Source organism: Gracilinanus agilis, chromosome 6 (genome assembly GCF_016433145.1).
Source record: "Gracilinanus agilis isolate LMUSP501 chromosome 6, AgileGrace, whole genome shotgun sequence".
NCBI lineage: Eukaryota > Metazoa > Chordata > Mammalia > Didelphimorphia > Didelphidae > Gracilinanus > Gracilinanus agilis.
In genome coordinates, this window is record NC_058135.1 from 283,652,780 (window position 1) to 283,668,279 (window position 15,500).

General features: G+C 42.3%; 1 protein-coding gene across 1 annotated transcript; it reads left to right on the plus strand.

The window, feature by feature from the left end:
• Window positions 1–5,096: 5,096 nt before the first annotated feature.
• Window positions 5,097–13,824, plus strand: MS4A5 (membrane spanning 4-domains A5). Its single transcript, XM_044681052.1, has 5 exons — window positions 5,097–5,246; window positions 6,441–6,569; window positions 8,453–8,509; window positions 9,408–9,560; window positions 13,702–13,824. The coding sequence occupies exons 1-5, from the start codon at window positions 5,097–5,099 to the stop codon at window positions 13,822–13,824; spliced, it is 612 nt and encodes a 203-aa protein (XP_044536987.1).
• Window positions 13,825–15,500: the final 1,676 nt, after the last annotated feature.

Sequence of the window (15,500 nt, forward strand, 5' to 3'; positions counted from 1 at the left end):
CTCTGCTCATTAGGAGCCACTTTGCCAGTCAAGACCTATATTCAAATCCTCCTGCAGTATTTACTAAATACATATTTTTAGCCAAGTCAAATAATAATCCTCAGCCTCATTCTCCTCATGTATAAAATAGTGATGATGGCATTTGTAACATCTCCTTTGCAATGTTCTCATCACGTCTTATGAGATCAAATTGTTCAAGAACTTTACAAAACTTAAAACTTTTTATGTAACTGTTATGTTATTTTTATAAATATCACACTTAATGATTATATACATCAGAGGGTATATTGACTTGAATCTTGTCTTGATTGTCTTGAACCAAAGTAAAATTCCTTTAGAAATCTGTAGAAATCATGTCATTGTATATTTGATAATAGAATCTTTTAAAAATATATAATTCTTCATTGTTCCAAAAAAAAAAGAAAAAAAGAAAAAGAAAATTTAGCCTCCAAACAGTGGATGCCTTGACCAAGGTTCAATGACACACTTGGTAACTGGTAGTACCAGAGTTTGGCTTCAGATCTCCTTCCTCCAAGTCCAGGGCCCACTCTACAGCATATACCACAGACGACTGACCTCTCTACTCACATACTATATTTGCCATTAGTGTTGAAAAGATGAAATTGATTTTATTGCTCTTGTATCACTTATTGTAAATTCAAGTCATTCCATATAAACTTTTAAGTCATATCTGTAACTAGGATGTTAGAAAGGGTGGTTGCAGTTGTTAATTAACTGTGTATAAGCAGTATAAGTATAAGTTCCTATTGGAAACTTGGAATGTTAAAACATAGCTTAACTAACTCTTGATTCTGGATGAAGATAACCGAAGGCATCAGAGCCAGTTGTAAAAGTAGGAATAATATTTGCTTTTCTAGGAATTTATGTCTCTTCTTTAGAGTTACTGTCTGAGGGGATTAGCCATAAGATCAATAACATGCTTGAATATTGTACTAGAATTTATCAACTATTAGCTAGCATACTGTGAGAATGGGGGTTTTGTTAATCAATGATTTAAATCAACTGTCAAAAGCCTATAAAAACAACTGTGAACATCCACTAGATTTCTTTCATCACAGACTGAGTGTGAGGAAACCATTGGCTGCATTAATCCACAATTAAAGTCAGTCTTCAAGCTCAGAATTATGATCCAGAGATTTCTTTATTTCTAACAGCTTGATGCTTGGTAACCATTTTTATTTTCTCTCTGTCTTCAGAAAGACTCACTTCTGAATTGTAATCTGGGTTATTTCCAAAGCTATTGACATCAAAACTATATTTCAGTAGTAGGTGCTGAATCATTGGACTGCTTTGGTGGTTTGAACTGGGAACCAATAAGAATGATATCCAATGAGATTTTGACAACAAATGGCACTGATAGAAAAGAGGGCCCCCACTGAATTGATCTTGGTCCTGAACCAATTAAAAAGGCAGGCTTAATGGCCTTATTTTTTTAGGGCCTGAGGCATAAACATTCCTAGGGCCACATTTATTGGATGGCTGAATTACACATTTAGAACTGGAATGGATGACAATCATCCAACCCTCTCTTTTACAAATAATGGAAAATGAAGCCCAGAGGTTATATGACTTGTCCAAGGCCATACATGTAATAAATCAACAATAAGTTAATAAGAACGTATTAAGCACCTACTTACTATGTGCCAGGGAATATTGGAAGTCCTCGGAGCCAGAGGCAGGATTTGAAACCCAGATCTTCTGATTCTATATCTCTGTTCTTTTCCGCCACAAGACCAAGTAATGGGGTGAAATTCACAAAAAAATCAATCACAGTAAACTTGACATTTTAAGGGGAATCACAAGATTTAAAACTAAAAAGGCTCATGGGCAGCTAGGTGGCATATCTGACAAAGCACTGTACTTAAAACCAGAAAGATTCCAGTCTAAATCCTGCCTCAGACACTGGGGAACCCTGATCAAGTCACCTCACTTCTGTCTGTTTCAGTTTCCTCATTTGTAGCATGGCAGGTAATAAGAGCACCAACTTCCCAGGGATCAATTTTGTAAGGAAATAAATGAGACAATATTTGTAAAGTGATTTTTGTCATTATTCATTTATTTTTCAGTCTCATTCAACTCTTTGGGACGCCATTTGGGGTCTTGGCAAAGATACTGGAGTGGTTTGTCACTGATTTTTTCAGCTCATTCTACAGATGAGGAAACTGAGGCAAATGGGGTTAAATCACACAGCCAGTACATATTGGAGGCCAGATTTGAACCCATGAAGATGACTCTTCCTGGCTCAAGGCCCAGCACACTCTCCACTGTGGCACTTAGTTGCCCCATAAAGTGATGTATATACCCAGATATTTTACATGTATGTATATATGCTATTATTATTATAATCTAATCCAAAAATGTTATTCTACTTGTTAAACTGGAAAAAACACAGAACTATTAAATAGTCAGAAAACCCACATCTTTAAATAGGAGAGGGGTTTAATACTTTCCTCAAGGCCTCCACACAGAGTTGTGCACTACAAGCCCACACAGAGCCCTGAGACTCTGGTCACTCTGGCTACTGACCCCTGGGAGCACCAAGGTACAAGATTGATAGTTCCAAAGAATAAAAGAATTTGTGGAACTTATCTACCCTTTAAGGTAACAGAGAAAGAGAGAGTATAGTTGATTGGCTTTACAATGGCTACAAAGAAGATGAGGAGTTCTAGACAGGATTATCAGGGAGAGGTTGATACTTTACAATGGACACAAAAGGGAAAGCTACAGCTGAAGGGATGGGTTACCTTTGAAAAGGACTTTGACACAAAGGGAGAAACTACAGGGACAAAAAAGGGTACCTAACACCTGATTGAATTTGCTAGCTCCACCTAAACTACTTTAAGGTCTATTGTTAGTCCAAAACTTCTGAAGTAGAACTTTGCCCTCCTGGAGCCATTCTCAGGTGACAAGGTCAAACTTGGGTCCTTCAAACTTTCTAGCTAACTGAACTTGGGGGGTTTTCTGATCCCACATGGCTACAAGTTTGGGGTTTCTAGATTCCACACTGACATACCCATAAGAAAGCTTTAGCTTAGAGAGGGAAAGTGACTTGTCTTAAGTTCCACAGCAAATAAGTATTAGATCCATAATTAGAACCCAGTTCTCCTGACCCCAAATCCAGATCTTTTTTCACTACATGGGTTTTTTCTGAGAAGCATAAGAGAGAGATTTCTCAGACAGGATGTGCAATATGGTTTGTGTTCACTACTCTTTTTTTAAAAAAAGACATGGAGGAACCAGAAATCTACCCAAATATGTGGGAAATGAATCCTGAGGTGAAAGAGGCATGCTAGGAGAAAAGAAGCAAGTTCCTCCTTGTGTAGATAAAATCCACTCCCCAGGCTCTTCCTTCCCAAGCTCCTCCTACCCCACATCCCATTTTGTGTGCCTCCTTGTGGGACACAGTGCTTTGGCGGAATGGGGTCTTGAGCCAGAGTGCTGGTACCTGCTGTGCACTAAAGGGCTTTTGCAGGCTTAAGCACCTTGGTGGGCTTCAGATTTCAACTTCCTGATTTGGCTTAGGGTATTTTAGCTAGGTGATATCATCTCTCTCCTTCCTATATTTCCCTCTTTTTACTTTATCTCCATTTTGATGAAAACTTAATTGTTAAGAGCTACTAACAGATTTGTAACTTGAGTTAATTTTATAATTGACGACCACAATCTTTTTTAAATTAATATTACATTTAATATTTTACTTTCATGATTACATCCTCTAGAGAAAATTGATTCTAGTTGTAAAGCAATTTTATATAATGCTAACCTAAAATTCTCTGGGTCAACAGGAAACTATAGCCCAAAAAATATCTTTGCAGAATCTGAGACTTGAAAAAGCACTCAGATACTACGTTGTCCAGCTCACACATACCCAACAAATAGTCTTAAGTGGCTTGTATGGTTTTGTTTTTGTTTTTTGGGGGGAGGGGTTTTTTCATTTTTTATTGTCTTGCAAAATGCTCCCATATTGGTCACTGCTGTAAGAGCAAACTCATACATAACCAAAACCCTCAAATAAAACCAAAGAGATACTGATGTGAAAGATGACTCCAAAAGTTGTTTCTCTGGAGGTGGATGGATGGCATTCCCCATCATAAAGACTTGTATGTCAAGTAGGAGAAATTGGGGTAGAAAACAAGGAAACTCTTCACAAACTACAGAGGGAGAGGAAAGGGACAGAGCTTAGACTTAGAAAATGTAGGCCTGCCTATGCTTCTTAGCTGGAGTTTTTTTTAAAGACTATGGAAAAGTTGCTAGACACCTCTAGTTAAAGGAGGGCACCAGACTAATGGCCTCAAAGGTCTCTTTCAGCCCCCACATCCTAGGACCAAGTTCTTCAGGCCTAGAGTTCTTTGAGAAAGGAATGAGAAATGCTCTGTCTTGAAAAAGTTTTCCCTCTAATCCCTCAACTGAAAATAAGAAACTAAATGAGATAGTAATATTGAATTTAATGTTTGATGGGACCCCTAGGATGACCTTTTTTTTTTATTCAAAGATATTGTATTTTCCCAATTACATGTGATAATAATTTTCAACATATGTTTCTCAAAATTAAAAGATCCAGCCATCAGATACATATGTGGGAGGAGAATTAGGAGAGAGCAAACTTATCAAAACCAGCAGGGGAAAAGTTCTCTCCCTTCTCTCCCTCTGCTCAAAGAGGGTAAGAAATTTGACCTGGGCCATATATACGTTATCATGCAAAACACACTTCCATATTTAGGATCAGTTCTTTAAGGCGATTCCCTCCTCATTCTCCAGGTGAGGAAGTGGAAATCTGAAAAGGAAGGCCAAAGGTCAGACCAAAAGTGAGTGTTAGAGCTGAGACTAGAATCCAGGTATGAATCCCTGACTCAATCCAGGCCTCCTCTACTGCCTCTCTGAATGGTTCTTCCAACTCTAGCATTCTAGGATTCCATGACACTATGACTCAATGACTGAATAATTCTAATGTGAAGTACAGCAATAGTCCAGCTCTCCAGGTGAACCTGGCATAGGAGTAGAACATGATCTTGGCTGCGATGCCTGCCCACCAATTTTATTGATATTATTTCTGCCGTGGAATCAACGGCAGGACCATGGAATCCAAGACGGCACCCCCACCCAAATCGGTGTTCCTGCTGCTACCTCAGAAGGTTTTCAATGTTCGGTCTGGAATAAAAACAACTGCTTTTCCCAAAAAAACCGGGGTAGAACACTTCCTTGCTACAGAAATGAGGATCATGGGGGTAAGTCAGAGCCATCCCATATTGTAATTCAAAGAGGAGAAAAAAGACTGACCAAAGCTAGGAAGTCACAATCCTAAGAAGGGAACTGTTACCAAATCTGGGTCAAAGCCTATTAAATGCTTGCAAGTGATAGATAACTGTTAGCAGAGTCACAGACACAAACAAACTGGGTTTTCCCAAATTACTGACATCCATTTCTATACATAGTAAGCAGAGAAGAAGAGGTATTTGTATTTGGGACCGGGAAGTTCGTCTTATATAAGACAAATGCTTGCCTATTAGAGGTCTGAACTCCCAAGTTTAGAAGTGTTGAGGAACTAGATTTGTTATCAAGGGCAGTAAAGGAGGAGAGGGCCCTGGCTCAACCTGCCAATTCCAGAGACCTCTAGACTGTTCCACAGCCTAATCCAAAGTATTCCCCCATTCTCTCAAAGGCCCCAGGGGCCCTAGTACAGATTTAGGGCTAGGAGGGAAGTTGAAAGTAATTCAATCAAGCTGCCCAAAGCACCACAAATAATAAGAGGCAGAGCCCTGATTTGAACTCATTTTTCTGACTCCAAAACCAGGGAGTATTTTTTGCTCTGCAAACCAGGAGGCTTTAAATAAGAATTTTTAAGACCAAAGCTGAGTTCCTACTCAAGTTGCATGAGGAAAAAAGCTTTCTCCGGATAGAAATAATGAGAGCCTTCAGTCCTTGGACCATTCCTGAGGCCTCTTCAATGAAGCTGTTATCCAGGAACCCAAGGCACAAAACAAAGGCAAAGGAGAGGAACTCATCACAATAAAGAGACTGATTCTGCTGAATCAAGACATTGGTGTAGGATTAGAGATTTAGATCTGGAAGGGACTTTAGGAGCAAACTGAGTCCACTCTTTGAATTTTACAATTAAGGAAACTGAGGTAGAAAGCGATGATGCAGTGACTCAACCAAGGGTACCCAAGTGGTCAGTATCCAGTGCTCTCTCACTTCATTCTAGGGTTTTCTTGGCCTTCCACCATCCCGCTGACAACACAGACTAGCTTCTGTCAGGCTAATCTCTAACCAGATGCAGAAATAAGGATGTAGGGCAGAACAGATGTTGGAGGACAGTGACACAGAAGAGCCAGGAGAGTCCCTCAGGAGCTACCAAAGGGCAATGGGGCCGAGTCCCCACAGGAAGCAGCTGCTGACCACAATGCTCTTTCTATTTCCAGGCAATTCAGGTCCTCTTTGGTCTGATGAACTTCTGCTTTGGGGCAGTCTTCATTTTCACCCACGTCTCTCCATATCCACGCTTTCCTTTCATCTTTATCACAGGGTATCCATTCTGGGGATCAGCATTTGTGAGTATAGTGAACAGAGTAACTGTGGACACAAAGCCCTAGGACTTGGAGGAAGCTTGAAGCAAGCTGGGAAACTGTTCATTGAAACTGGGGAAAGTGGAGAGCTGTCCTTCCACATAATAGAATTCCTAGAGGAACGAGGGAAAGTTTTTCTCTACCCCAAACACCTGTCTACTGTGTCATCATCACAGGGCCTCAGATTCGGCCTTTAGAGACTCCTCTCTGCTCACACTGTGGCGCTGCCCTAGCTCAGGCCCTCATCACTTTCTGCCTGGACTTCAGAAACAGCCTCCAGATGGATATTCTGGCCTTCAGGCTCTCCCTCCTCCAATCCATCCTCCGTAGGGCTCTCAAAGTGGGGCTCTGACCATTGTCCATTCCCTCCTTATACCCCCAGGAAAAGAAACAAACGTGTTACACATTTCTCCCCTTCACAAACTCTGCCCTCCAGCCAAAGTGGCCCCATGATTCTTTGTAAGGGGCATTCCAATCCTAGGGTGGAATTTCCTCCTCACTTCGGACCCTTAGAATTCCCTACTCCTTGAAATGCTTAGCTCAAGCACCACCTCCTCTAGGATGCCCATCTGGATTATCCTGCCTGCTAGCACCCCACCCCATAAAAGAATTTTGTATAGAATTACTTATAGCTGTCCAAGCTGTTCCCCCCACCAAGAATGTAAGTTCCTTGAGGACAGGGAGTTCGATTTTATCTTATAGTATTGCCTAAAGCACAGTAAGTGTTTAATAACTGTAGATTAACTGATTGGATCTCGAAGGCTTAAAGGTTAGTGGCGAAGCGGCAGTAGGATTCTCACCCTGTGGATCACTTATTTATACAGAAGAAGCTCAAACTCTAAGCACTAAAAGGCATTTCAGGGTCTGGCTCGCAAAACCCATTTCGGAAAATAACTAATACAAGGTTGTCTCTAAGAGCGCTTCAACGGTTCCAAAGCACTTTACAAATATTATCTCATTTTATCTTCCACAATCTTGGGAGGCAGGCGCTATTGTTACCCCTACTTTACAGATGAGGAAACTAAGGCAGACAGAGGTTGGCGGATGCCACACAGCTAGTAAGTGTCTGAGGCCGTATGTGAATTCGGTTCTTCCTGACTCCAGGCCCAGCACTCTGCCCACTGAGACATCCTCCCCAGAAAGGAAATCCTTAACTACAACATATTTGAGAAGTGGTCACCCTGCCTTTGCTTGAAGACCTCTATTTGGAGGGAACCCATTCCATCCTGAGGCAACCCATTCTCCTCATAGACAGTTCTAATCCTTAGCACACCTGAAATTTGCCTCTCTGAACCTTCTACCCCTTGTTCCCAGCTCTGCTCTCTGAGGCCAAGCAGAACAAGGCTAATCTATTCCTCTTCCACAAGCCAGTCTTTCCGACACTTTAAAACAGCATTTTATATGTGATCTTGTTTAACCTCCCCACAATCCCATAAGATGGGGACTATTATTATCCCCATTTTACAGTAAATAAAATTAAGCAATGAAATGACTCCACCAGGGTCACATAGGCAGTAAGTGGCCAAGCGAGAACCCAAGCCCACATCCTCTCCTGCAGCTTAGGGCAAGCTGAATTATAGAACTTTGGAGCTATGAGAAACCTTAGAGGCCCACTAGTCGAACTGCTGACTTTAAAGATGAGGAAACTGAGGTCCAGAGATGTTAAACAAAAGTATCCAAGGAAATACAATTGTTCAATGGAACAGCTGAAACCTGCTCTCCTTCCAGCCAGGCTTCCCACACTACGACACTCCCTGGAAGACTGGGGAGCCCCTCTGGAATAGAGGAGCAATCGTCCAGCAAGGAGAGCTGGCACAGGACGTCAGTATCTATTTTAGTGACTAACGGATTCACTCTTTTCTTGGCAGTTCATTAATTCCGGATCCCTTTTAATCGCATTTGAAAGGAGAACTACAAAACTTCTTGTAAGTTTTATTTCCGCTTTCTTAACCATTTACCACACGAGGAAGGTTTCACTCCCAAGCTGAAGAGGCTTCCCAAAGCCCCAGGGAGTCCACAGAGCAGCAGCCTGTTCTTGCGCCCATCCATGCCTCCCACTGCATCTCACAGCGTCCCGGAATGTCTGAGATGAGAGGCTTCAGGGAGCCTTTTTGTCTTAGAGCTCCAGAGACAGGCAATCAAAGGCAGAAGCAGGCCCAGGCCTTAGGTCCTCCTACTTAAGTCGCTTAAATGCTGCCGCTCCCCCCTAGCCCTGGGCATCTCCTCCAGTGAGCCCCTGCCAAGCGGTGTTTCTAGTTTCATGTTTGCATGTTCTGGGCTCTAGATGGAGAGTAGGATACGGGATACAGGCCACTAGGTGGTGCCAAAGTGCAGAGTGCTGGCTCTGGACTCATCCCCTTAAGTGTGAATCTGGCCTCACACACTTAAGTAGTTGTCCCACTCTGGGCAAATCCCTTTACCCTGTTTGTCTCCATTTCCTCATCCGTAAGATGAACTTAAGAGGAAAATGGCAAACTACTCCAGTCTCTTTGCCAAGCAAACCTCAGCAGGGGTCACGAAGAGCCAGCCAGGCCGGAACAACAGGCAGGTCCTTCGTTGACGCTGTGATTAAGAGAGTACAAAGCAGCTGACTATTTCTCAAAAAGGCCTAGAGATGGGCTGAATGGCGGCCCTTTTAGCAACAGGAGCATTCGGGGGAATCTGTTGTTTTCCATGGGCTCGGGAGGCTCTGCAAGGCCTGGTGCTGGCTTTACCATCCCAAGAGCGGACAAGATAACTTGCTGACTAGCATTTTCCGTGCCTGTGAGGGGCAGGTAAGCCTTCGATCCTGACTCTTTTCCAAGCACTTCTCTTTTCTTGCAGGGACAAATCAGTCTGGTTGGGAACACAGTTAGTTCTGTGGTTGCAATGGCTGGGATCGTTCTTCTCTCATTTAGCCTCGTTCTGGATAATCACTACCTGTGTGGCTACGTCGGTGGAGGCAACCTTTGTGAAGGAATCACTGTCATTTTAACTGTAAGTATCCAGAGTTCTGCGGGTGAGACCTGAGGGTGTGAGCTGAGTTCTGACTCCAATGGACTCCAGTGAGAAGGGAAAGGGTTAAGCTTCTGACATAGGGGACCACAGGTTTTAAAGTTCAAAGAGACTTGAGAGAGAGGCTCGAGATCACAGAGCAGAGTTGGGTCCTCTGACTCAAAATCTTCCCACTGGATGAATAAGCCCTTTAGGTTTAGAAAGAGATAGAAATTTGAGGAAATTGTTTTTATTAGGCAAAATAAGGCTTTCCTAGCCAAAAGAGCCACTCCTTAATACTTCCTAATTTTCCTGACTTCTTCCAAATCCCAGAAATTGGAGACCAAGATTGGTTTGAGATTTTAAGTTGATTTAAAAAAAAAAACAATGAGATTAAGTTATAATTGAAATGCGTGTATTTAATTAATAAAAGAGGTCTAATTTTTTTTAAAGGCCTATGATTTCATTAGTACAAGGAACAATGTATGCTCTTGTGGAAGCTCCTTCCATTTATGCAGATTGGCAATTGAGCTATCTATCTCCAGGTCATTTTAGTCATCTGGTGCACCAAGAGATTCCATCACTTGTCCAGAGTCCTGCTAAATTAATATGTGTCCAAAACAGAACTTGAAACCCAAGTTTTCTTGCCCCCAAGGCCAGTCTTCTCTCTACTAGCTCATGTTGCCTTCTCAAGTCTGAGTTTATCAAATGAAACAACAATTTGATGGATGTTCACAAGTTGTCCTCAGTCATCCTGAGATTCGGATCATGACATCCCAGACATTTTAAGGTGTGGAGGCATTAATTATTATGGCACTTAAAAAAAAAAGATTGATGTAGTCATTGTAACCCCCCAGTTTTTGTACTCTCTGTTCTTTGTAGACAGGTCAGGGAGGCAGGCAGTCAACTAGCATTTATTAAATGCCACCTAACGTGCCAGGCACTATGCTAAGAATTCTAACAAAGGTCATAATTCACAATTTTGTACAATTTTGTACAAGTTCAGGATAAACTAAAGAGGGAGAGGAGGGCTGTAATCTCAAAGGGAAGGCACTAAGGTTAAGAAGAACTGAGGAAAACTTCTTTAGCACTGTGATATTTTAGCGGAGACTCAAAGGAATACAGGGAAGCCAAGAGTTAGAGACGAGAAAGGAGGGCCTTCCAGGCATAGACAATAGTGTTCCCCAGCACCTAGCACAGGATGGTGTTTAATAAATGCTTAGTTGTTCTACTGTTTGGATTATCTTGTGAAATAATGATAATAACAATAGTCAGCATTTACATGTAATGCCTACTATGTGCTGGGAATGAGACTGAGCACTTACAAACAGGATCTCATTAAGACCGTGGAAGGTAGATGCTGTTATTTTCTCCATTTTGCAGTTGAGGAAACTGAAACAAGCAGAGGTTCAGTGAGATGCCCAAGTCATATTCTAAGGTTGGATTCAAACTCGGTGTTTCCGACTCCAGGACCGGCATTGTATGACTGGGTCACCTGGTCCTTTTCCATCCTCGATCCTGACCTCTCTTTAGCACTGGCCTGGACGTTATCATCACCTCTGGAATCCTCTTTTCCCTGATGGTTTTGATAACACTGTTCTCTTCTAGTTGTCCTCCCACATATCTTATGGCTCCTTCTTGGTGTCCTTTGCTGCTTTTTCATCCATGGCATATCCATCAATTAAAGGCGTCCCCTGCTGCTCTGTTGTGTGGGGCTTTCTTCACATTCTATTCTCACTCTGATGATCTTATCAGCTCTCGTTATGATGTCTATGCACATGAAATCCAGACCCATGTATCTAGGCCCAGTCTCCTTCCTGAGGTCCAATCACGAATCACCAACTGCCTGCTAGACATTTGAAAATGGACGTCTTTGCAGCATCTCAAACTCAATGTGTCCAAAACAGAACTTATTCTCTTTTAGAAAACCTCTCCCCTTTGCTGAACTTCCCTGTTACTGTTAACTCACTATCTAGTCTTCCCAGTTACCCAGGTTCAAAATGTTAGTGCCATTATTAACTCCTCAATCCCTCACCCCACACATCGGAGCAGATGCCAGGGTGGAAGAATCTCCTGGAAATGAGTGCTTCTCTTCACTCATCTGCAGTTTCAGGACCACTTTCTCTCTGGTTGCTATTCCTGCTCTAGGCTTCTCCCCATTCTCTTGCCACAAGTCTTTCTGCATTCCAATCCACCCTTCACACCAAAGTGGCCAAAGGGATTCTCCCCAAGGCACAGGTCTGATAATATCATTCATTCATACACGCCTATTTGATAAATTCCAACAACTCCGTTCCACCTCCAGCATCAAATACTCACTGACATCTGAAAGTCTTCTCCACTTTGTCTCATTTTTTTTCTTTTTTTCTACTTCTATTCTATTCTGCTTTACTGCACTAAATATGGTAATAATTGCCTTCTGCACACTCTCTAGCCCAGTCAGCTTTCTGGTTTTCACACATGACAATCCATTCCCCGTCTCATCACCTAGGCACTCAATATCCCCAGCCTTGGAACACTTTCCTTCTTCCTTCCTTCCTCACCACTGGCTCCTCCAGACTGCTTCAGCTTCCTTTGTTGTTGCTGCTGCTGCTAGTCTTTCATACTCAAAGAGGACTGGTTAGGACCAGGGTAGAATGTGTCTGACTGTGACTAATCAGGGTCAGGAGCAAACGTGCCCATCTCGAGTTTCCTTGCTGCTACTGTGATTCTGCTTTGCTCTTGGAGCACACACGGCACCTTCTCCGCTACAGGCAGGGCAGCATCTCCCTCCCACGTCTTGTACGGCTTCTTCTGACCTCTGTGTTAAATGCTTGCCCCCACAAGTTCTCCAGAAAGGTCTTTTAGGCAAGTGTGTATCGGGCAACCCAAGCATCCTTTAAAACTCAGCTCCAGTACTGTCTTAGATAGGATGTCTTTCCTACTACATCACACCCATCCCCAAATGAGAGTACCTTTCCCATTCCCCTTACTAGTCTCTATTGACTTTGTTGTATCTTCTATGTAGCTCTATGTATGGGCATCTTGTCTCCTGCACTGGAGGGATTGTTTTCACTTTTGTTTTTTGAATATGCCCAGCACTCAGCCCAATAGTGGGCACATAGTGTTTAATATATTCTGACAGAATGATGGACTAAGGCCAAGTTCTAAGGGGATAAAGAAGAGAAGCAGTTATAGCATCCTAAACCACTGGCTTCTCTAAATGGACCACACTTCCACAATGTATGCCATTCTAGCCCCAATTCACATACCTGGCAAGTCAAAAAAGGACAGAGCAGAACAGCATGGTATCCTCCAGAACTCCCTCTACCAGGCAGCACTGTTATCATGGAAAGAGCATTAGGAGAGCTTTGTAGGTAGCCAGATTCAAATCCCATCTTATATTCCTTAAATATGTGTCTTTAGACAAGTCACCTCCCCTCCCTGCATCTCAGTTTTCTCATCTGTAAAATGAAGGGGTTAGACTAAATAGCCTCTAAAGTTGCTTCCAGCTCTAGATCTAGGATCCTGGAGTCTCTTTGAAGTCTGGAACAGTGTGTATCCCTTGTGCCTAAACCAGTTGCTAAAACAGAGTGGGTGCTCAATAAATGTTTACTGTTTAGTTACCCCACTGAAGGAATCAAGAATGGCCTCATGAATTGAATTGAAATGAACTGAGTAGAATATGCACCAAGCTACTGTCCTAGAGGCCCATAGTACAAAGGGAAAAAAATGCCTTCAAAGAGCAACCCAAAAAAAGAATCATGAACCAAATTAAGGTGCCTTTTTCCTCTAGTGAGCCTGCACTAATTTGCCCTTTCTAGATCATAAGTCTTTAATGGATGAATGGTTGGATGGATGGATGGATGGATGGATGGATGGATGGATGGATGGATGGATGGATATCTATTTCTATCCTGGACCCCTCAAGAGGAAAGTTCCTAATCTCCCCAAACTAGGCAGTATTCGCTCTTCAAGAGCATAAATTCAGAATTTTTTTTTAGGTATTAAAGTCTTTAATTGAATTATTATCTTCTTTTGAATATGTATATAGGCAATAGCTTTAGGCATTTTCTGGACAATCAAGCCCATAACAATTACATTTTAAAGTATATTTACAGGATTGTTTTTAATTCTATTATCACTTGATTTCCATCTTTTGCAGGGGATTTTGGGTATGATGATGGTCTTCGCTGTCCTTGAGCTCCTCATTTCTCTGTCTTACTCAATGTTCAGGCACAACTTGACCTGTGCTGAATCTGAGAATTGGTTTTCAATAGAAGTGTGAAAATAAGGATGTGTGGCGGCTCTCTTTGAGGTAGTTTCTACTCTAATGGCTCAACTGACCAGAACAGAAGTCTTCTCATTCCTCTAGCTAGCTCCCTGGGGAAAAGCAGAGGCAAAGAAACCCTCATGTTCCCCTCCATTCTCCCACCTCCCCCCATTTCATGCCAACAGCTTAGTAGATGCCAGAACTCACTATACACAGTAATACAGATCAGATCCTGGAGTTATCAAGAAACCAGGGATCCCACTACCAATCTTAGAGCTATCTGTTTGCTTCTTGATCAGACTTCTGTAGAATTCATAATTGAGGAGATATCCATGATCTACCAGACTGAGATTCAAGGAGACCTGGATTAAGATACTAGATAGATCACTTACTAGCTGTCTGACTTCATGAAAATTCCCCGGGCCTCATTTTCATCATCTGTAAAGTAAAAGGGCTGACTTGTATGATCTAGATCAAGAAAAAGGAGCCTATGCCTAGATCCCTTTCAGTGCTAAAATACACACACACATCTATACATACATGTATACATGTGCATATTTTAAATACACAGTAAAAAGACACCACAAGGATATATGTCCTATTATCAGGGAGCTTCAAGACTAGGTCCCAAGCTCTCATGATCCCAGGATATACTTTGGTACACATCCTGCCCAAACTTTAATCAGCCCTGACCAGGGAAGCCAACAGGCACATCTGAAAGACCATCAAGTCCTTCCATTCTTTTATCCCTGGAAATGAGCAAGCTATACTGGTAGCTTTGGCATCTGCAAATACCAAATCCTTAGCACATGCCACCCTGAACAACCACCTACAAGTCCAAGCCCAATTCAAACCCTGAGATCAGTCCAACTGTGAATATATTAACTCCACAATAACGAAATCTGGGTCCCCACTACAATCAGGTCAAATGCATTGGTTGCCATATATCAAGTCCCGCTGAAATCTAAACAGCTTCCCAAGTAGGAGGAGGCAAGGCTTAATAAATGACTGTTAAATTCAAATGAACTGAACAATTTGAAGTATTTAGTGGGCTACAAGCTCAACATGGGTCAACAGTGATCATTCAAATATCACAAGGATAAAGTGGGAAACGCTTCATACAATAACGTACAGAAAACCAGAAGTTCAAATTTCAGGAGCCGTTTATTATTGCCCTCCCAGCGAGGTGCCCCCTCTTAAAGGGAGTCGCGCTGAACAAAGGGTTGCTGCAGATGTGTATAGAAGTGCAGAGGGACAGGAACTCTTCCTTCGGCACGCGCCAAACAACGTCATACATGTATATTCCTTATAAGGTTAGCAGAAGCAAGCAAGCAAGCTATAAATGACAGAAGCAGCATTTGTGCAGGATTCCAGTGCTCTCCGTGGAGGTCTTCCCTGCTGTCATAAATTTAACCCCAGGCTGGAATGTGTCTGGAAGCTTCCAGAGAAGACTTGCAGGTGCTTCCTGGGGAGGCCTAGGAATATGGCTTTTGTCTTCTTCAATCCCTCCTCTTCTTGCTCATGAGTCAAACCCTTGGCTCATTAGATAAGGGAGAGTAATGAGCATACATGACTAATAACTTTATTCCCTTGAACCAGGGTTGCAGTATTCAAGGCAGCAGGCCCTCCAGTAGCAAGACCCACCAGGATTGGAATAAGAACGGGCACCCTATGAAACTGAGCAAGGGCCT

What these genes read in the sequence shown, in the direction of transcription:
- MS4A5 (XM_044681052.1), top strand. Translation starts at nt 5,097, where the DNA reads ATGGAATCCAAGACGGCACCCCCACCCAAATCGGTGTTCCTGCTGCTA. An exon ending in CAGAAATGAGGATCATGGGG is followed by an intron (nt 5,247 to 6,440) that starts GTAAGTCAGAGC and finishes TTCTATTTCCAG; the next exon opens with GCAATTCAGGTCCTCTTTGG. An exon ending in GAATCACTGTCATTTTAACT is followed by an intron (nt 9,561 to 13,701) that starts GTAAGTATCCAG and finishes CATCTTTTGCAG; the next exon opens with GGGATTTTGGGTATGATGAT.